Genomic DNA, 22,380 nt, shown 5'->3' with positions numbered 1-22,380 from the left:
ATAATCGGCCCCAATATCTTAATTCCCACAAAGACGCATCACCTCCATTCTCTGTAACGTCAAAATGTCGTCAGGTAACCTCCCAGAAGTCGCTTTTAACCTCTACGTCAGCCATCAACACCCACGAGGCGGGTGCAGCACAAAGCCGCGAGGAGGGGGAGGTATAGTCACCCCCTCTTCCTGCCTCTCCTGTTTCTATATATATGCAAGAGAATTATCAGAAATAAAACCTTTGTCTCTGGTGCTCAAGCTAAATCTTGCAAAGATGATGTTTTGCTGCTCCCTCTGTAAACCGCCCAGGAATGGCTTGTCTCCAGAACTCTGTTATCTTCAGAAACAGAGAGAACATCCTCGTCTCTCTGTGTCATCCTTGCTTTCACCTGCTTGTCTGCTGCTCTGCAAATTTTCTCCCAAAACCTCATTTTTTTTTCTGTCGTAAGCATAACACTTTGCTAAATAACAATGGGGAAAAATAGCTTCTTTAAGAAATGCAGCCCTTTTCATTTCCCAACATGCAGATTCTTTTACACAAGTCTTTTCTTTTGGGACACACAATGTTCTGCAGACTCTCTGTGTCTATAGAGGTGATTTCATATTTAGGACTTGTGTCAGAGCACAGTTCATAGGTGTGTACACTTCCGGTCCAGGGCAGCCCCTGTGTCTGTGTAGTGGAAGCTGTTACTAAATGAATGTTTGTGTACCCCCCAAATTCCTATGTTGAAGCCCAAACCCCCAGTGTGATGGTATTTGGTGGTGGGGCCTTTGGGAGGTGATTAGACTTAGATGAGGTCATGAGAGTGGGGCCCGCATGATGGGATTAGTGTCCTTCTAAGAAGAGGAAGAGAGACCAGCACATCTCATTCTCTCTCTCTCTCTCTCCTATGTGAGGACACAAGCAAAAAGGTGGCTGTCTGCAAGTCAGGAAGAGAGTCCTCACCCGGAACCAAATCTCCTGGCACCTTGATCCTGGACTTCCATTCCTCCAGAACTGTGAGAAATAAATATCTACAGTTAAAGCCACTCAGTCTGCGATATTTTATTACAGCAGCCAGAGCAGCAGTCTTGGAAAGATGTATTCTAGATGAAATAAATAGCTTTGAGGTAGAAGAAGGCTATGGCTGTGATGTGAAATATAACTTCTGGTGTGTTATGCATTTAGATTTCAGGGTTGACCTGTTGCAGCAACTCGCATCACCTCACTTCTAAAATAATGCAGATAATACCAAGTGTACAGGGTGTTGTTAGGAATGAATTAGGTAATCACTGTTAAAAAAATCCTGTGTGCGGTCTCACTCAAGTAACTCAAATTCAACAAGTGCCTAAATAGCACATTCTACCTACCTGGAACTGTGCTGGATGCTAGGGATTCAAGCCCCAAAAGTCTGCCCTCAGGGACATTTTAGTCTAGCAGGGCAGACCTGTAAACAGACAGATTACTATATGTGGCAAATGTCCAGTCATTGGAGGGTACACAATACACAGGAGGGGGTGGTTAATTCTGGAGGATTCAGGAAAAGTGACCCCAAAAGGGTAGATGGGTAGCTCTCTGAGGAAGAACCAGAGCTTGCCAGGTTAGAAGAGGCAGAGACCTGCCCCAGGTGAGATGGGTTTGGTCGTGAATGGGGGGATGTGCTTAGTGAGGAAGGCCCATTCCTGGTCTTTAGAACGTTCATCTGAGCCCTGGGATTCCCAGATCCCACTTCCTATGGGGATGGGTCACTCCCAGTGAGCAGGCAGGGCGGGTGGAGGTCTGGGGAAGCATGAAGTTCTCATTTGCTGGTGGTAAAGCAAATACAAGTTTAAAAAAAATTTTTAAGGCCATAAAAAACTGTCCCGTTTTTTTTGTATTCACTTTGAAGGGACCAGCGGTATCCGTGTCTGCCTCCCCAGGTGGACTGTGAGTTCCTAGGGGACAGGGACAGACCTGGTCATGTAGGCCCCCCGGGTTCCCAAAGCCCGGGTCCTAGTCTGTGGCCAGAGCTCCTCAAACCCTGTTGAATCCAAAGGAGCGTAAACCTCACCGGATTCCCGGGCTGCAGCGCTGGACAACAAAACTGAAGGCCCCTCCAGGGCCTGCTTTCCCGAATCTCCATCCACGGACGTGTCAGAGGCTGAACTGAGGCTCCTCTCCCGGGGAACTGGGGGAGCGCCTGTGTCGGTCCACGGCGCCACCCCGCGGCCAGACCCGGGAACTTCATCGTCTCGGACTGTGGGAGCCCCGCCGCCCACCTTGCCAGTAGGATCATCCTCATCCCCACAGTTTTGAGGGAAATAGGAATCCTGAGCTGGTCATCCTCAGCCCCACCTCCTTCCCCCTATGAAGTCTCTGAGAAAGGACAGGCAATGCTTTGACCTCCATTGTTTTGGCCCTTGATACCTTAAGCCCCTGTTTGTTAAGGGCCTATTAAAGGGAGGTCACTGTAACAACCCAGTTAAGGACTTGGACAGATGTGGGTTTGATCCCAATTAGCTGTGTGACCCTGGGCATTGCCCCGCCTCACGGAGCCTCAGTTTGCCTCTCTATAGAATGCGGATTATATAACTCACAGAATTGCTGTGAGGATTACAGAAGCCGTGTAAATGAAGCCAAGGATCTGTGAATGGCACGTGGCAAGTGCTCGACAAATATAAACACAAGCATTCGTGCTTCTATAACTCCACTTGAGTCTTGCTTCGAGATGGTGAGGTGGACGTTAATATTATTTCCATTTGAACGAAATAAAATGGAAGTGGTGGATCCAACCGCTTAAGGGACCTGCCCGGGGCCTTTCGGCAGAGGGGAGGCCAGGACTTGAACCCAAGTCTTGTTGTTCTTGCTAGCTTTCCAGGCAGCTCCTGGAAGAAGAGATGCAGAGGGCAGAACTGCCAAAGAAAAGTTGGGGGCATCACAGGAGAGGAAGAAAGAGTAGCTGCGGAACTTGAGTGCAGCATAGACCTGCTCCACTCTCCTGTGGATGTTAGATTCTTTCTGGAAAAAGTTTTAGTTTAAGAGATGGTCCTGAGAAGCACCTGGCCCTGTCAGGAGACCTGGGCTCTGGTCCCAGCTGTGACTGGGTGACAGTGCGACGTCCCCTCGTCGGCAAAATGAGCGAGGGGGTTGGCCAAGACGTCTCTCAGGGCCTTTCAGCTCCCAACCTGTCCCTGGACAGCCTGCCTTGCAGAGATCCAGTATGTGTCCAGGGTCGGGGGTCATTGCCGTTGTCCCTCAGAGACCTCGAATGGAAGGTAAGGAGGACACCAAGCTCCGGCCTGGGGGGTGACAGACGGAAAGGATAACTCAACTCACTCTCATGAACAGGAGATTAACATTAATCCTCATTGGGACGGCAGGGCTGGGCCCGAAGAGGCCCACACAAGCGGCCGGGGGAGAAGCAAGGCTCGCAGGGGTGCAGGCAGGGGAGCTGGGCCCACTGACTGGGGGGCAAGATGACAAGAATCAGATGATCTGAGGCTTCGAAGACCAACACTGGGCAGAGCGGGAGGAGAGGCACGTGCTGGGAGACCACCTCTCTGGGTTCAGAAAGACCATGCTGTGCTGTGTACCCACTCCTCTCTGGGAGGAAGAGTGGCTGTTTTTTTTATTGCTTTGCTTTTTGGCCGATATTTCAAACGTGAGCAGGCCAATTGGGAGATGTAATCACGGGCCTTCCATACATGCCTATCAATGGCAAGATGAATGGTCTGGGTGGTGCTCGAATCATAAATAACAGCAGCATATCGGGGCAAAATGAAGAGAGAAATAAATCTATTGGGACTCCAGGGCCATCTTTCCTAGGAAAACATCAGGATGAGAAAGACTTGATTCCTATGCCAGACCAAGAGCCAAAAGTCTGAACGCTCTTCACGTGGCACCAAAGGAGCAAGTTGTTGACCTTGAATGGCTTCAGGACGTGCCCACGTCTGATTCACGCTTGTGTCTGACCCTCCGGTGCCTGGCACAGAACACACACGACTCTGATGGTCCAAATGGGTGAAGGACGGGGGGGCAGCACAGCCTGGCAACCAGACCCCGAATCTGTATCTTTCCAGCAAATTACTGAATTTCTCTAAACCTCAGTTTCCTCATCTGTAAAATGGAGACATAGTAAGAGTGTGGTTGTAAATAGTAACTAGAATATTACACACAAAGCCTAGTGTACCGTGAGCACTCTGTCAGTGACTCTTTGGTACTGCTAATGACTGAAGGAAGTAGCTGGAAACTGAAAATCCATCCCACATGCCACGCTGGTAGAATTAAGTTTTTTCATACCACGGGGAGATACAGGCTGAGGAAGCACGGGTGATGATGATGAGGGAGACGTTATGCTGGGGTTTGGGGCTCCCTAGCCACCCCTGCTCCCCTCTTTCCTCTCTCCACTCCCCCTCAGACTCGGGGAGGTGTCCGCTGATTCAGGCTGCAAACGTGGCAGACACGCAGCCCATGGCCCCCCTCAACTCTGGCCTCTGGGAGGGTGGGGTGGGCAGAGCTGTCTGTGATGATGCTGGCCCAGGAAAAACAAACCCCAGACCCCAGACCCACATTGACCCCAGGCTGAAGGCCAGCTTCCTCTTGGCTACCACTTCCTTCCCCGTCCAGGGTACCCTGTCCCCAGTGTGTTCAGCTAAACGAATGGCAAGCTTTTGGGGGAGCCAAGCTCTGCCCTTAGGGAAAAACAATTCCTACCTTCTCTCCTCTCTGTTCCAAAGGGATGGCTCTGCCTGCCACAGAGAGGCAGAAAACCATGAATGACACATCAAGGAATTTAATGGGGTGAGATATTAGGCTTTGCATGAGAGCCCAAGTTCCAGGAGGACCTTTGAAGGAAATCTTTCTTTCGGTTTGGTGCCTCCTGCCATCCGGCTGGGGTGCCCGAAGGTCTTCAGACGCTGCAGTGCTCTGTGCTCCGGGGACATTTAGTGCCAAGCCAGCCAAGCTCCTCTCCACATGAGGTGCCACCACAGATGCCCCCACCAAGGCGCCCATGGCGAAGGATTGTAGCTGCTTCTCAAAGGCTGCTCAGGCTTGCGTGGGCATGAGGTCGGTGGACAGGACCAACTCGGGGCATCCGAGACGCCTGATGAGACCAAATGCAATCAGACACCCTGACTTCTCTCCGTAGGTGCTTCGGGCTCCATCTCTCAATAGCATCACCAGGGAGTCCGGACCGGGCATCTCAGGCACGGCATCCAGCGCTTAACGCCTGAGGGGCTGAGGCAAAATGCCATCCCAGGCGCCACTGGAGTGTCTCCAGTGGGAGCTTGCAGGGCTTGGCAAAGTACCCATGAGTTACTTAAAGGGACATCAGGACACTGGGACTCCAGGGCCATTAGATGTTGGACGAAAGACAAGTTCCTGACCAGAATATTCAGAAATTAGAAACCAGGCCTGTTTAAAACACACACACACACACACACACACACACACATACACACAAAAACCTTAGGTCCTGCTAATTCATAACACCCAAAAAGAGCGACATTCAAATTTGTGAAAAGTCAGTGAGCGGCAAAAATGTCAGAATCTTAGAAGTGGAAAAAAACCAAAAGTTGCCTGTTCTGGTGATTCTCAGACATGATCCCACGAATGGCCTGTGTTGGAATCACAAAGGGAGCTTAATAAAAATTGCAGATTTCAGGGCCACTGATGCTCAGAAATTTGTGGGGTTTTTTGTTCGTTTTTTTGTGGGGGGTGGGGTTGTGGTACGCGGGCCTCTCACTGTTGTGGCCTCTCCCGTTGTGGAGCACAGGCTCTGGACGCACAGGCTCAGTGGCCATGGCTCACGGGCCCAGCCGCTCCGCGGCATGTGGGATCTTCCCGGACCAGGGCACGAACCTGTGTCCCCTGCATCGGCAGGCGGACTCTCAACCACTGTGCCACCAGGGAAGCCTGAAATTTGTGTTTTTATCAAACTCCTCAGGTGCTTCTAATGACAACCAGGTTTAGAAACCACTGAATCGATCTGCTGCTCCTGCAACTTTCCTGTGGACGTGAATCCCCTAGTGACTTTCTTCAAATGCAAACTCATTTCAGGAGGTCTGGGGTACGGCCTGAGACCCTGCATTTCTAATGCTGATGCAAGACTGTTCTCCAACCTCCCCTTTATTGAAACCGGCAGAACGTGTCTCGGGACTTAGTAGAGCGTCAGTTCTTCTGTCTTAGGGCTGAAGGAATTCAGGGGGAGGCAGATGACAGGTAAGGAAAGAATTTATTAGTACAGGATGCTTGTGAGAGATACAAGCGGGCGGGCAAAGGAGTGGTGCCCTGAGAACTTAGTGGGCTACAGTTTTATAATCAAAGGGAAAGTTGGGGGGAGGGGAAGACCACCTTCTTCCTCATTCTTGAGTAGACGTCACCGTTGCATCATCGGTTCCTCCCGCACATCGGGCAGGGGAGTTTTCTTGGTCCCTACATGGTCAAACTGCGACTGTCAGTGGCACAACAGAAATGAGCAAAAAGGCAAGTAACGTATACTAAAATATGATAAACCATCTCAGGTTTCGGTCTAATTTCATCTTTTCCTTGTATTTTTGTTTTTAGTGTGCACAGAGGAGCATGTCCTAGGAATCATTAACTTACTGACCTCACTGGGCAGGATGTGGGTCTCAGGTTACCATTGTTTTGTTGTTTTGGGGCATGTCTCATGCTTCTGTTGCATGTTTTGTTGCTAAGCAAGCCTGCTTGGTTTTGTTGTTAAGCAAGCCTGCTTTCTCGAGTGATCATTAATTTACAGGGGTCTCCCATACTTTTTTTTGTCTACTTGCAATCCCCCAGTGGGATTAATTATTTGATCACCTACTTTGGTCCTTTTCTCTGTCCCTATCAATATTACCGAGGAAACGGATAAACTGAGCTGCAGGAATGGGGGAGGCTGAGAGAGGAACCGCTGAGTTAGGAGGAAAACAATGAGGTGGGTGGGGATGAGCCAAAGGGAGCTGGAAGCTAGCTGGGCAAAAATGACGGGAGAGTCAGCCCTAGAGCCAGCAGAACACCTCCACTGGGGGATTTCCTTACCAGACAGGAGTCTTGGGACTTGTTTCCTAATGATGGTTGCAGGCGTACAATGGGGAATATTCAGAACCGTGCAAGGCGGGGCTCACCAAAGGAGAAAGGCTCTCCGCAGAGACACCCCACCCCCGGAAGGAGAGGTGGCAGCGGCTGGACCATAGCTGTCCCCACTTTGGCAAGATCAGCTTCAGAGTCTACACGCCAACTGCTGGCACTTATTCCAGAAAGCTCATCAAGCACCTCCCCCATACAAGCGTGCACATGCGTGCACCCACACCCACCCACACACACACACACCCCTTGGCTTCTCAAAAGTGGCACCGTGAGAGAGTCACCTATTCCAAGGGCTCTACCCCCAGGCACAGCTTTTGTTCAGCGCTTGCTGCAGCCCAGCCTTAGCTGCACCTCTTCTGCCTCGGGGCTTTGCACAGGCCTCCCTGGGATGCCCACAAGCAGACCTGGAGGTGCAAGGAAATGAAGACTCCCTGGGGCAGCCCTTGCCCAGGAGGAATGAGAGCTGATACAGAGATTTCCTCTCTCCTGGGCCTCACGTGGACAGTGCGAGGTGCCCTTACTGTCCAGCTGTAAGGGCATGCCTCCACGGGTGACCAGCTGAATAATGCACGCTTCATCGGCTCTCACGCCTTCTCCAGTTCCCTTTGCCCCGGCTCCGCATTCCCGTTCCCTTAGGTCACTTCCTAAAACAAACTACCTGCCCGTAAGCCATCCAGGCTCTGCTTTTGAGGAAAACCACGCTCACACACGCCTCAAGCAGTAGCGGCTAAATCCTGCAGGGCAAGGGAGGAGAAGGCTGGAGACTTCAGAGAGGACCCAGAGTGAGCCAGAATGTTCGAGGCGCTCCCTAAAGCCAGCAGCCCCTGCCCGAGGCTCATACAGCAGTGCAGGGGTGTTCTGAGAACAAATTATGTCTTGTCCAAAAAATAGTTTAAGGTCCTCTGTGAGATGCTGGAAACAAGAGAAGGGAAGATAAAAGAAATGAGGCTTGTTTAGCCTGGAGAAGAGAAAGCAAAAAGGTTAATAACTGACTTCCTAAACGTAAAGTGCTGGTTCTCAATGTTAGCCGACGGAAGCAGGGAGGAGGGGAGCAGGCTGAAGCTGGGGCTAAAGGACCAGGTCGCCCATCAGCATGCTGCCAAGGGGGAGAGGGCATCTTCAGGTGAAGTAATGAGCTCCCCGTCATGGGAGGCATTCAGCAAACTTATTGGGGATAATGTGTATGGGATTTATTCTTTAGATGAGAGCTTTTCAAGTTGTTTCTTCTCTAGGCCCCTCTTTAAAAATCACGGAGCCTTTTCAAAGTAGGATCTTGGGAGTAGGGGTCTGCCCCAGAAGAGGGAACATTGCTAGATCTGTAACCTCATAAACTCCCCCAAGTCCACAACACACACACACACACACACACACACACACACACACACACACACACGACTGAATTGTATTCCAGTTCTGATGTTATTCCACAGCAGGCGGTTTTCTCATGAGGTCTTGGCACCACCTAGTGGCTCCTTAGTCCATTACAACATATACTGGGGATAGATGGTATTGTAGTTTGAACACAAACACCCTCTTTGATTAAGACATCGATTCAACAAAAATATATTAAATACAAGATATGGGTGAGGAATTCCCTGACGGCGCAGTGGTTAAGAATCTGCCTGCCAATGCAGGGGACACGGGTTTGATCCCTGGTCCGGGAAGATCCCATGTGCCGTGGAGCAACTAAGCCCGTGCGCCACAACTACTGAGCCTGCGCTCTAGAGCCAGCGAGCCACAACTACTGAGCCCGCGTGCTGAAGCCTGCACACCTACAGCCCGTGCTCCACAACCAGAGAAGCCACAGCGCACCGCAACAATGACCCAACGCAGCCAAAAATAAATGAATGAATGAATTAAAAAAAAAAGATATGGGTGAGGGACTGTGTTAGAATCTGAGGTGCCAAGGTAACCAAATAAGACATGGTCTCCCCTTCATGAAGCTCACAGCCTCATGGAAAGACAACAAACAAGTAAACAACAAAATAATCATTACACATTGTGCTGTCATCAGGAAATAAATCCATTGTGTGATAGAAAATAATGTAGGCAGAAGCAAGTCTCCCTGAGAAACATTAGGCCAAGCTCAGCAGGATGGGATGAGAGGGACAGGGGTGCAGAAAGCATGGGGGAGGGGTGACAACATTCCATGAAGGCAAAGCACAGCACATATCTGGTGGCATCAAGAGCCTGGCTGGTCAAGGAGCCTAAAGATCAGTGTGTTCAGGGCAAAGTGAAGAGAACGAAGCGGGGTGCAGTGAGGCTGGGGCCAGGACCTAGGAGTGGTCCACGTTCGTAAACACTTCCTTAAGTGAAAGCACACAGGTGGTTAGGGTGGGTTCTTCCAGAACAGTAGCTGGTTGAATATTAATTTTAAAAAAAGAAGAAGGAAAATGCCATTATGTGAACTTGGCCATTGGCTCCAAGGCAGCAGGACCCCATCCGGGGACATCAGTGACAGCTGCATGCCCTGCTGAAGACAGGCTACATCTATCTGCTCCTGCCCTGCATGATAAGCTGATAAGCTTCTGTGTCCCTGGCTAATTGCATTGAACCTCATATTCAAGTCTAGACCACAGGTTCTCAATCCTGGCTGCAAGTCACCTGGAGCTCATAAGAATCCCAGAGTCAGGCAACACCCCTGACTCGTGAAGTCGGCATCCCTGGGGGTGGGCCTGAAGTAGGAGATAGGCCCCTGGACCAGACAGCTGGTGTTTGTCAAATGGAGCAAAACTGAAGTTTTGTCCTCAGCCAGACGAGAATGACACCCGTTTCCCTTCCTTCATTGATATGGAGGGAATGAACTAGCAGTGGGGAATTTCTTGCAGCAAAAATAGAAATGAATTTTCCTTTTCCTGAGAGCAAGGGAAAAAAAAAGGAACAGCGAACAGACTAGAGAAGAAACATAACCTGGCCTGAAAGAGTTAATCACTCATAGTTTGTTTTGTTTTTTAATAAATTTATTTATGTATTTATTTATTTGTGGCTGAGTTAGGTCTTTGTTGCTGCGCGTGGGCTTTCTCTAGCTGTGGTGAGTGGGGGCCACTCTTCGTTGCAGTGTGCAGGTTTCTCACTGCGGTGGCTTCTCTTGTTGCGGAGCACGGGCTCTAGAGCGCAGGCTCGGTAGTTGTGTGCACGGGCCCAGCCCTCCGCGGCATGTGGGATCTTCCCGGATCAGGGCTCGAACCCGTGTCCCCTGCACTGGCAGGCAGACTGTTACTAATCCATCCTGTCTGTAACTAGATTTGTACTTCACAAAGCTAACCTCACTCCCTGACACTATGTAAATTACACTCTGCACCTATCACCCCTAACTCTGTGTGAGTTACATCCTGTGCCTATCACTCCCTAACCTTATTACATCCTGGTGCTTACATTCCCTATGCCCCCTTCTAACAAATTGCCCCCTTCTAACAAATCACCCCCTGCAGGGTCACCATTTCAGAGAGAAGGTCGCCGGCCGATAAACCAGAGACAAATGGACCCAATTACCAGAATACCAGACCCAAGTTACCGGCCTGCCTGATGCCAGCTATGACTGTTTTGAAATAATGCAAAGGAAAAAGAATACAAAGCCTTCACTACTTTGATCCTTATCACATACCCCGGACTGCAAGCCCCGCGTATGAAAGCTCCGATTCCCCGAGGAGGGAGGTGCAGTTCTTGAGGCTCTAGCCTGCTGTGTCTTCCCTTCTGCCTGGCAGAAAAATAAAGCCATCTCTCTCACCCTCCAAAACCTCTGTCTCCCTATTTCTGTTCGGCATCAGTGCACAGAGAAGCCAAGATTTCAGCAACACCACCTGCCACTGGCTAGGAAGAAAGAACTCACCCTGGGCAGGTGGCGGCCAAGACAGCAGTGCAACATTGAGTACTAACTTCCGATAAAAGGAGGATGAACATTAGGGTCACGATAATCAAGCTCCATAAGGAACTGGCAACATGCACTTAAGCGGTGCATGTCCTGCATGGGTTTTTTATACATTATATATTGCTGATGCAATTTTCCTTAAAAGAAAACTGCCGACATACATGTCAATGCCTAGAAGGATATGCACCAGAAAGGTAACTGTGCCTACAACCTGGATGGTGAAAATCCAGGTGACTTAAGTTTTGTTATTGTTGTTGCTTATCTGCATTTTCTAGGTTTTTATGATGAATGTGGATTATTAATATAAAAACGTTACTTATGTAATATTTTTTAAAAGCAGAGCATTATCACATAGACAGAGTTCTGTTTCATGCACAATTCAGGCGTGTAGCTGGTCTCCGGGTGCTCAGCTCACAAATGGGCTGCTCAGGACACTTCCTGACTGAATGAAATCTCTGCTGCTCAACCAGAGGGCAGGAGCCACACTGTACTTATTCGGTTGCTCGGCAGACACCTAGTAGGATCACCATAAACACGTCCATTCATTTCATTGCTATAGAGAATAAGACCATTCCTATCAGTCTTTTTCACAACAGAAATGGACACTTTCCTGTTTATTTATTTATGCAAATTCTGTCATACTGGTTTGCAAGGTATATTTCCCAAAACTAGCATTCTCCAGACAATAGGTATGCAAAAAAAAAAAAAAAGTGGTGGTCTGTGAAAGACAGATTTCCTTCCTATAGGTATTTGCAGAGCCTCAACTATACAAATATTCATTGTGGATCTGCAATAGACGGGTACAGTATATGGCCTTTCCCAAATTTATGTAGCCATGAAACACTTTTTTCCCAGGAAACGTCTCCAGGGACCAGGGCTCCCAGGAATGTATTTTGGGAAATGCTAGTCTATCCTCTCAGCGCATAGTTCTTTGACCTGCCACGACAAAGCAGAGCAATTGTGCCCTGTCCCCTGTGATGAGGGCAGGGCAGCAGGGCCCACGCGGGGTGCTGTACGGAAAGAGACTCAGTGACACAGCTCGCTCAGACTTCTGTCATCAAGCGAGCTAAGCCACAGAAGTGGCTTAGAGCCTAGAAAACAAATGAGGAATGGCCCATCAACTATTAACAACCAAGCACCAGGTGACATTTTAATTTATTCTGCTTACAGAAACCAAAAAAACATTATACTGTTTTTTTCAGTCTCATCTGCGTTGGACACAGATACTTTCAGAGGCAGGGTGAGAGGGAAAATGACAGACGTTTCACTGGCTACTGTAATACTGCTGTATCTCTCCCCAACTTGTCACTCCCAAAGACAGTCGCTGCCAAACGCTACTGCAAAAACACAACGCATTTACGTCAATAACACCTAACTGTACATTTAAATAAAAAATTAATACTAATCCCACCTAAGCTCTGCTAGAAATGTATGGCAGAAAACGACGGAGTAAGAGTATGAGTGAGACATGCACAGCCACTAAAAGCTGATGAGCACCTAGCTTCCCTGCAAGTGACAAAAAGCAGTGATGACGCCACTCTTCCTATGGGGCAGGATGAGACCTCTCTTTTATACCCTGCTCAAAATGTCAGGTGGACAATGGGACTGCATGAACGTTTAAAAGCAGCTCGACATTTTAGCTATCACCTTGCAGAGGTCATCACTGCACTGCACGGTCGCACTTCCCAACATATGTCCCTAAGAACACTGGTCCTTGAAAACAGAATTTGGGGCTCAAAAAGATTTATAAGATACCATATTTAAAAAAAAAGATACTATAGACTATTATCCACTTCTTAGAGAATCACAGTGTAGATTATCACATGGAAGGTTCTAGAAGTCCTTTAAAAAGTGCTTAACTGTATTTATTTATTTATTTACTTATTTACTTATTTTTGGCTGCATTGGGTCTTTCTTGCTGAGTGCAGGCTTTCCCTAGTTGCGGGGAGCGAGGGCTACTCTTCATTGCGGTGCGCAGGCTTCTCATTACGGTGGCTGCTCTTGTTGCGGAGCACGGGCTCTAGCGCGCAGGCCTCAGCACTTGTGGCATGCAGGCTCAGTAGTTGTGGCTCGCAGGCTCTAGAGCGCAGGCTCAGTAGTTTGTGGCGCACAGGCTTAGTTGTTCTGCGGCATGTGGGATCTTCCCAAACCAGGGCTCAAACCCATGTTCCCTGCATTGGCAGGTGGATTCTTAACCACTGTGCCACCAAGGAAGTCCCGCTTAACTGTATTTAACCCAGAACTTCCCACTCTGTCCTTGGACTCTTTTCCTTAGGTAACATACGTCATAGAATATATTTTGAGAAATGCTCCTCTATGGCTTTGAAAAATTCTTTGCAGAAACAAAGCACAGAAAAATTAAGTAACTCCTGGAATCATGCGTTGGTCAACAACACAGAGGACGAGTGGTCATAAAACCACAGACCACCACTCTAGTGCCATCTCAACACTTTTGCCATAAACTGAACCTGCCTGAAGAGAGGCAACAATACATTTTCCACGATTTCCTTCTTTATGGTGTAAAGCGTTGGGCATGCTGATCACAGTACAGAACTGAACGTGGCCCACAGGGGCCCATACTTCATGCACAGAGACCAGATGTTTCTAGTCTTTTCCTCTTCTGTAACAATCAAATCATTAAACAACCGTCGTCGCTTATCACATGACTACAAGATTTTTCAAATAGCCTTGACAGCCCTTTGTTCTTGATAGGACACAAGAAAACAATAGAGCTTCTAATTATTTTCAGCAAGAATTACACAGACCAAGAAATCAAAATACAAAAGCTTTTGGCTATATATGCCAAAAAATTTTTAAGTATTACAGCAAGGACAGGGAAAGATGGAAATCAAGGGCATTACTGGAATGAGGTAAACACTTCATCCATTTGCATAAATACATAATTTTTTTAATTCTCGTTTCCAAGGAATTTAACATGATATACTGAAACGGAAGACAGCAAAAACAACTCTCCAGTTGTGGGACTTGGCAAACACGGTTCTTATCTGTGCCAGGATGTAAACCGACCTCACACCTCAATAGCGATTCTCGCAAATCGATACTGCAGAGAGGCAGGCGGCCTCAGCAACACGAGACCCCTCTCCACTCCTGGCTGGCTGGACAGCATATCCAGCAAGCCCGTCAAACTAACAAACCCCAGGGCTTCCCCACAGCCGACAGCCATGGAAAAATCTCCCTGTGTGACAAAGCCCAGGAGAACTCTGGAGCAGTGAGAAGTCACAACCGGGAGAGGGCCTGACCACAAGCCCAGGGTCAGAGGCTGGTGCCCAGCGGCAGGGTCCCCCTCTGCCAGGCCCTCAGATGCGGCACAGCCTCGCTTCTGCCTCTCCTCTAGTTTCTTCTTCTCCTTCTGTTTCCGGATCTGGCTCCTGAATGGGTCACTGTGCTTGGGCTCCTGGGGCCCACAGTACAGCCGATCCTGGCTGAGCTGGAGGAGGTCCTCCTCAGCTGGAACACAGATCATGGTGTGCGGCTCGGGGCTGCCCTTTCTGAGCAGGGACAGCCTGACCCACACCAGGGCCTTGGGGAAGCGGTCCAGGGCGGACAGGCAGGCCTCTCTGCTCAATTCTTGCCGCCCTGTGCCAGGAGCTCGTGGGGCCGCCCGACTGTCCCCAGAACTGGGTCCACACCAGGCTGACAGCTGCCTCAGTAATCTTCTACTCCTGCATGAAGTGGGAGACACACGTTTTGAGGATATTTTGTTCAAGGAGAAAATATGCAGTTAGAAGACTGGACATTGCTTAGAGTTCATTTGATTTTTTAATACTCTATGGGGGGAAAGGATCAAAACTTCGATTTTTTTAAAAATCAAAAATACACATTTACACACTTGTGTAATGATACTTTTCTTTTTATGTGTCTACTACTCTGAGACTCAAGGATTAAAGGTTTAAAGTTGAAGGCAGAGAAAAATAAGACAGTGGAGTAGAATCTATGGCTATATTCATAGTGAGAGGATTCGAGTAAAAAGGAACTGATGTTTTGATGAAAAAAGAAACTGTAAGGGACACTTATCTGAAAAGTAAGAAGGAAGGATATGAAATTACTGTACAGAAAAGTAAGTATAAAGCAAAGGGGTGGCACTCTTTTAAAATCAGAGCACAGAAGAAAGGGTCAATGATAAGCAGAATCGAATAGCCTGCAGCAGCACTGAGAGAAGAACACATTTTACACAGTAACCTCTGTGATATGACAATATCACAACGAATGGGAATCTAGTCGGCCACAAATGCAGATCATTCAAAAGCAATGGGAAGAAATCTAATTCAACGATGTAAAGAATACTTGCAGGGGTTCTTCATTACTTAAGATCACAATCGTGAGGGGACTGCTTTGTGAGCAAAGACTAAATAAAACAGGTCATAAACTGCCTTGGTTCAGGTCTATGGATGCGATATTTTAAATCATTTCGTCAGTTAGCATCATGCCCCAAATCAAATGTATGTGATTTAGCCTTTTCCCTGGGCCCTCTATGATTCACTGGCTTTCCCTTCCAGAAGGTCCATAAATTCACTTGGGCTTTGTGTAAAGGAACAATGATAACTTTTACTTCCTGTAGCCTGGTCAGTATCAAAAAACAGACAATCCAAAAACGTACCCGGAAGTCGTGTGCACTCACCTCAGAACGCAGAGGAGACCGCCGGTGGCACCCTGGTCCACTCCCCCCTCAGTGCCCGCCCAGGCTGCATCATCTGTGTCCATCACTCCCTTGGGCTCGCTGGAGTCGTTTAGGGGTGTGCCCTCGTCATCAGACAGCTGTCGAGTCCTTCCAGGCGTGGGAGCACAAGGCACCACATCTCTCCTCAGGCTACTCTCCTCACCACCTGGAGAGGAAGCTGCAGGTGATTTGTCTTGGGCCTGGACTCTTGATTCCCAGTCTCGAGTTAACTGCTCCCAGGGACAGCAGAAAGGTGCCAGGGTGCCAAGCTTAACGTAGTTGGGCCGTTTTGCCGGAGGGCGTCTAATGGAAATCAAAGAGGAGAACTAATTTTGAACAATTTAGGATGGATTATCAAAATAACCATGGCCACCGTACTGCATCTCTATTTTAAAAACAAACATACAAAAAAGTTTGCTAAGAAATACGATTTTAAAAAATAATAATAACCAACTCCACTGGCTGAGCTTTTTTGTTTTCTTCGGTTTTTACCGTAATAGATAACGCACCCACAAAGTCGCCCTATGTGCATCACTCCGGGGAGTGCCACTCCTGAAGAACTGCAGGTAAAAGGTGCTCCTGGAGCTGTGCAGTGATGCCCCTGAATACTCACAGGGTTTGAAGTTCAAAAGGTCCAAAAGGGGGACTTCCCTGGTGGTCCAGTGGTTAAGAATCTGCCTTCCAATGCAGGGGACGCGGGTTCGATCCCTGGTCAGGAAACTAAGATCCCACATGCCATGGGGCAACTAAGCAACTCTGAGCCCACGCACTCTGGAGCCCGCGTGCCCCAACTAGAAAGCCTACGCACCGCAACTAGAGAGCCTGCATGCTGCAACTACTGAGCCTGTGCACCACAACTAGAGAGAAGCCCGTGCACCACAACTAGAGAGAAGCCCACACGCTGCAACACAAGATCCCACGTGCTGCAACTAAGACCCGATGCAGCCAAAAATTTAGAAAAAAAAATTTTTAACAAGGTACAAAAGGGGTGATGGTGAAGTTTCTCTCTCACCCTTGACCTCTGGTGACCCAGCTGTCCTCCACAGAGACAATATCACCATCTGTTTCTTATATATCCTTCTAGAGACATTTTATAAACTTACAAGCAGATATGTACATATTTCTTTTTTTACCCATTTTACACAAATGGTGGCAAACCGATTCTGTACTCTTTTGCTTAACTTTATTCATTTAACAAAATATCTTGGAGGTCATTTTATATTAGCATATCAAGACATCCCTCACTCTTTTGCACAAGTCCTATCCCACTGGATGGTTATACCTTAAGTTATTTAGACAGTCCTCTCCTGCAGGACATTTTGGTTATTTTCAAGCTTTTGCTTCTATAAACGATGCTGCCATGAATGACCTTGAACATGTTGTACAAGTACAAGTATATCCACAGGATAAAGTCCTGGGAGTGGAAGTGCTAAGGCAACGAGTATTATTAGCACTTGCAAGTTTGACAGATATTTCCAAACTGCCCTCCACATGGGTGATACCAAATGACCTTTCCAGCAACATGTAAGTGAGGGAGAACCTTCAAAAAACCACAAACTAGTGGGAACCAGGGCCTGCTCTGGTATGTAATGACCCCAAGAGGTAGGGAGCAGCCTGGCCATGGGCCCTTCTGGGCTGGGGTACTCTGTGGGAGTCCCAGCCTGCACCCTCAGGCTGATGGTCTCCTCGGGGACAGGCCCAGACATTCCTTCCCCCCTTTGTTTCTTACTGTGTGCTATGCACTAGGACCTCAAATGGAAATGAACCTGTATGCTTAATCAGAGGTTCAGTTTGAGCCTATATTCTGGAGATTGAACCAAGTGTGTTCTGGCCTCCTGAGAGGGGCAGCTGGTGAAAAACCCTCTCAGGGTACTTGCCTCACCTGGAAACTTCTAAAAAGAGACATGGACAGTTTACAAAAAGAGAGACAAAAAATGGTGAAAACACTTAAGAGTACCCAACCTCACTTGTAAGCAAACAAACAAAAAATGAAAACGGTAAGATGCCATTTTTTCATCTGCTTTGTCAGTATTAAAAGATTGGTAAGGACTTCCCTGGTGGTGCAGTGGTTAAGAATCTGCCTGCCAATGAAGGGGACACGGGTTTGAGCCCTGGTCCGGGAAGATCCCACATGCTGTGGAGCAACTAAGCCCATGTGTCACAACTACTGAGCCTGCGCTCTAGAGCCCGCGAGCCACAACTACTGAAGCCTGCGCGCCTAGAGCCTGTGCTCCACAACAAAGAGAAGCCACCATAACTAGAGAAAGCCCGCATGCAGCGACAAAGACCCAACGCAGCCAAAAATAAATAAATAAATATTTTAAAATTAATTAAAAAAATAAAAGATTGGTAATAGCCCATGTTATCGAGACGTGAGGGAAAACAGGCACCCTCAGAACTAGAGGTAAAATTCTACACTAATACAAATAGCAATTTGTCAATAGTACATCAAATCCTCAAAGCATGCAGCTTTTTTTTTTTTTTTAACCAGAAATCTTATTTATGAGATTGAGCCTAAGGTCCTTCTTTGCCTTCTTTCGCCTACAGCTCCTCTCAAGTGATAGCTCTTTCTTTTTCACACTCCACAGGCCTAGGGGTGGGCACATTCCTCCCGATGCCCCCAGACTGCTTTTCTTCTCCTTCCTGCTCCCCTGAAGCACAAGCCATCAGATAAACCACTGGCTCTCCCTGCTCAGCCAGGGCCTCGGTCAACTCCCCAGGCACCCCATTCCCCGCCACTCTGCCTTCCCCTCCATCCCGACCCATTCTCCATGGCTTCAGCAGCTACATATATCATCCTTCTAGTACCCTGGCCCACCAGAAACTTCTCACACCTTTTACTTCACCCCATCTCAACCACCCAGCCTCCTGGTCGCACCTTACCTTTTGGTCACTGCCAACGCTTGCTCCACCTTAAAATCTCAATTTCAAGTATCCTTCACTCAGAATGATGCCTCCTATTTTGCCTGCCCATTTACCTCTCCACGGCAACAATTCCTCAACCACTGGAACTTACTACGGTAAGTCCCCTACATACGAATGAGTTCCGTTCCAAGAGCGAATTCCTAAGTCCAATTTGTTCGTTAAGTCCAACAAAGTTAGCCTAGGTACCCAACTAACACAATCGGCTATACAGTGCTGTAATAGGTTTATAATATCGATACTTTTCACACAAATAATACATAGAAAAAAGACACAAAAAATAAAGAAAACAGTTTTAATCTTACAGTACGATACCTTGAAAAGTACAGTAGTACAGTACAACAGCTGGCATACAGGTGCTGGCATCGAGTGACCAGGCAAGAAGAGTTACTGACTGGAGGAAGGAGAGGAGGTGGGAGATGATAGAACTGAAGGATCCTCAGCAATAGGAGATGGAGGGCAGGCTGCAATGTCACTCATACCTGATGTTGATGGAACACGTATTCGCATCGTTGAAAGTTCGCAACTTGAAGGTTCGTATGTAGGAGACTTACTGTATTCGTTTACCACTTCATCACTGCTCACTACCGTCCTCACATCTCTCTTCTTGGAAGCCTAGATGCCACAGTTCCTAAGAGAGGCACTCCCTTTACACACACCCCCAAGTCCCTCCCCCGGCAAAGGCCCTCCTGGTTACATTCAACCCTCCACTACCCCACGCCAGCACCTGACTGGCAGAACATGGCTGGAGAAGAACATGCAGTATCCCTGAAGCGTCTCACTCTCAACACAACTTAAGTGGACTCTTACATTTCTTACAAATCTGATACGTTTCTCCGGTCGATTCTATCTTCCACTCTCCCAGGACAGTGTTTATATCAATTCCTCTCTCCTCAAATCTCCAACAGCCTCTCTCCCCCTTATTCCTAGATGATAACCTTGCCTATTTTTCACTGAGAAGACGGTCACGATCAGACTACTACCCAACCTCTGCGCAGAGTCTAGCCTACCTAAATCTGTATGCACATTTTCAGAGTCAGCCTTCCAGCTTACTAAAATAAGACAGCTAAGCCTGATCCTAAGGAACGCCACCCCTCCCCTTATGCCCTGGACGCTACCCCGTCTTCCTCACTCAAGGGCTTTGCTCTTGCCATTTTAGCCTCCCTCCCCTTGCCTGGATCCCTCCCACTAGTGTAGAAACATGTACTTCCATCAGGAATAGGCTCCAGGCTTCCCTGGTGGCGCAGTGGTTGGGAGTCCGCCTGCCGATGCAGGGGACACGGGTTCGTGCCCCGGTCCGGGAGGATCCTACATGCTGCGGAGCGGCTGGGCCCGTGAGCCATGGCCGCTGAGCCTGCGCGTCCGGAGCCTGTGCTCCGCGGCAGGAGAGGCCACAACAGTGAGGGGACCGCGTACCGCAAAAAAAAAAAAAAAAAAAAAAAAAGAAGAAGAAGCCCCACAAGGGCAGAGCAGACTTTGCCCGTCCTGTCCCCTGCTGCAGCGTCAGTGCCTAGAAAGGTTTTGTGACACACGGCAAGTTCTAAGTAAACACGTGCTAATGAATAAATCAGACAAATATGTAGAGATACAAATGGAAAGCTGTTCACAGAAGCACAGAGCAAAAAATCAGAAAGAACCTAATGGGCCACTGATAAATCACACAACAGCCATACTGCATTGGCAAACTACACCTCACTGGGCAAACCTGGCCCCCTGCCTGTTTTTGTATGACCCACGAGCTAGGAATGGTTTTTACATTTTTCAATGGTTGAAAAAAAACACAAGAGGGAATTCCCTGAAGGTCCAGTGGTTAGGACTCCGCGCTTCCACTGCAGGGGGCCCGGGTTTCATTCCTGGTTGGGGAACTAAGATCCCACAAGCCGCGCGGTGCAGCCAAGAAAAAGAAAAAAACACAAGAGAATAATATCTTGTGGCACATGAAAATGCTATGAAATTCAAATAGGATTGTCCATAGCGTGAGCCTGGAACACAGCCGTGCTCACTCATTTATGCATCCTCTGAGGCTGCTTTTGTGCCACATGGCAGAGTTGAGCAGCTGCCATGGAGACCAAAGGGCCCACAAAGCCAGAAATAGTTATCATCTGGCCCTTTACAGAAAAAGTTTGCCAACTCTTGGTTTAGAGTCACATTTATTGATATGGGAAAACTTTCCATAATATACAGCTAAATGAAAAAAGCAGGTTTCAAAATAGTATATGTAATACAATGCCTTAAAAAAATTTGTGTCTATAAAAAAATCTAAAGGGTGAGAAATAAGTATTACTGTCAATTATTATTTAACAAGCATGGAGAAGCCCCTGCACACTATGGGAGGCATAGGATGTACAACACACAACGGCTGCCCTCAAAGGGCTTGTAAACCAGCAATCCAGGAACGTATCCCCGTTCACTCACTCACTCATTCATCCATCATTCAAACAATAGCTGGAAAGCCAAGCAGGGCCTGTCTCTGGGGTTGCAGCAGTGCACAGGAGAGCACAGCTGTGGAGCTCACCGTCAAGGAAATACAACATTCAATTAGTCACCCGTTCATCAGTCAACAAAAAAAAAGGTATTAAGGCCCACTGTGCACTAGGCACTGGCTAGATACTGCAGGTGCCACAACAAACAAGAGAGTTTTTGTGCTGCCAGAAGTCTACAGTTCAGTAGGAAAGACAGGTGCCCTATGTTTCCTTTCCAGAGTATAAAGGAAATAAAGCCCCTCACGGGCCACTCCTCCAATGGAAAAAGAAAAAAGTCTAGATGGATAGATACCAAAATGTAAAAACAGTGCTTATCTCTCTGGATAAAAGGGATACACCAGTTTATAAAGTATTTTTGTATGTTTCCATACTTTCATTAAAACTCCTAAGTATGTACTCCATCTATAGCCATTACGAAAAACACAATTTCCATTTTGACGAAGCAGGGCTCAGCAGCGGGAATCAAGTAACAAGCGCCTGGAACGCAGGTCCACAGCTTAGGTGTACACCATCACTAGTGAAGCAAATAACCAAGGGAAAGGTTTGTAACCTGCATGGGCTATAAAATCTAGATACAGGGCAATCTCCTGACCTAAGTGGTATCTTCTTAATTATGTCTTGGGAATGTTGACAAGTCTAGGAACTCCACATTATATAGTAAGAGTCCCTGAAGCCAGGACAAACATGATAGTTCAATGTGTCTTCCCCTTAAGACATCAAACTAGGGACTTCCCTGGTGGCGCAGTGGTTAAGAATCTGCCTGCCAATGCAGGGGACACAGGTTCGAGCCCTGGTCCAGGAAGATCCCACATGCTGCGGAGCAACTAAGCCTGTGCACCACAACTACTGAGCCTGCTCTCTAGAGCCCGTGAGCCACAACTACTGAAGCCTGCACGCCTAGAGCCCATGCTCCACAACAAGAGAAGGCAATGGAATGAGAAGCCCGCACACCACAATGAAGAGTAGCCCCAACTCACTGCAACTAGAGAAAGCCCGCACTCAGCAACAAAGACCCAACTCAGCCAAAACCAATTAAATAAATAAATAAGTTTATTTAAAAAAAAAAAGAATCTGCCTGACAATGTAGGGGACACGGGTTTGAGCCCTGGTCTGGGAAGATCCCACATGCTGCGGAGCAACTAAGCCCGTGCGCCACAAGTACTGAGCCTGTGCTCTAGAGCCCACAAGCCACAACTACTGAAGCCCGCGTGCCACAACTACTGAAGCCCGCGCGCCTAGAGCTCATGCTCTGCAACAATAGAAGCCACTGCAATAAGAAGACCGCGCACCTCAATGAAGAGTAGCCCCTGTTTGCCGCAACTAGACAAAGCCCACACTCAGCAATGAAGACCCAACGCAGCAAAAAATAAATAAATTTATTTAAAAAAAA

At 48.0% G+C, this 22,380-nt stretch overlaps 1 protein-coding gene across 4 annotated transcripts in view; it reads right to left on the bottom strand.

Annotated features, from left to right (window-relative positions):
• Positions 1-13,793: 13,793 nt before the first annotated feature.
• The window catches only part of POP1 (POP1 homolog, ribonuclease P/MRP subunit), a 36,707-nt gene continuing 28,120 nt past the window's right edge, over positions 13,794-22,380 (bottom strand). For all 4 annotated transcript variants that reach the window (XM_060116175.1, XM_060116179.1, XM_060116177.1 and 1 more), the window contains 2 exons: positions 15,547-15,888; positions 13,794-14,590 (listed from right to left, as the gene is read on the bottom strand). In XM_060116175.1, the coding sequence (XP_059972158.1) occupies positions 13,936-14,590; positions 15,547-15,888 (997 nt within the window). In that variant the 3' untranslated portion in view covers positions 13,794-13,935. The remainder of the gene's footprint in view (positions 14,591-15,546; positions 15,889-22,380) is intronic.

The sequence above is a fragment of the Mesoplodon densirostris genome, chromosome 13 (assembly GCF_025265405.1).
Source record: "Mesoplodon densirostris isolate mMesDen1 chromosome 13, mMesDen1 primary haplotype, whole genome shotgun sequence".
NCBI lineage: Eukaryota > Metazoa > Chordata > Mammalia > Artiodactyla > Ziphiidae > Mesoplodon > Mesoplodon densirostris.
The sequence above is the reverse complement of the archived record's forward strand: the minus strand, read 5'-3'. Positions and strand labels throughout refer to the sequence as shown.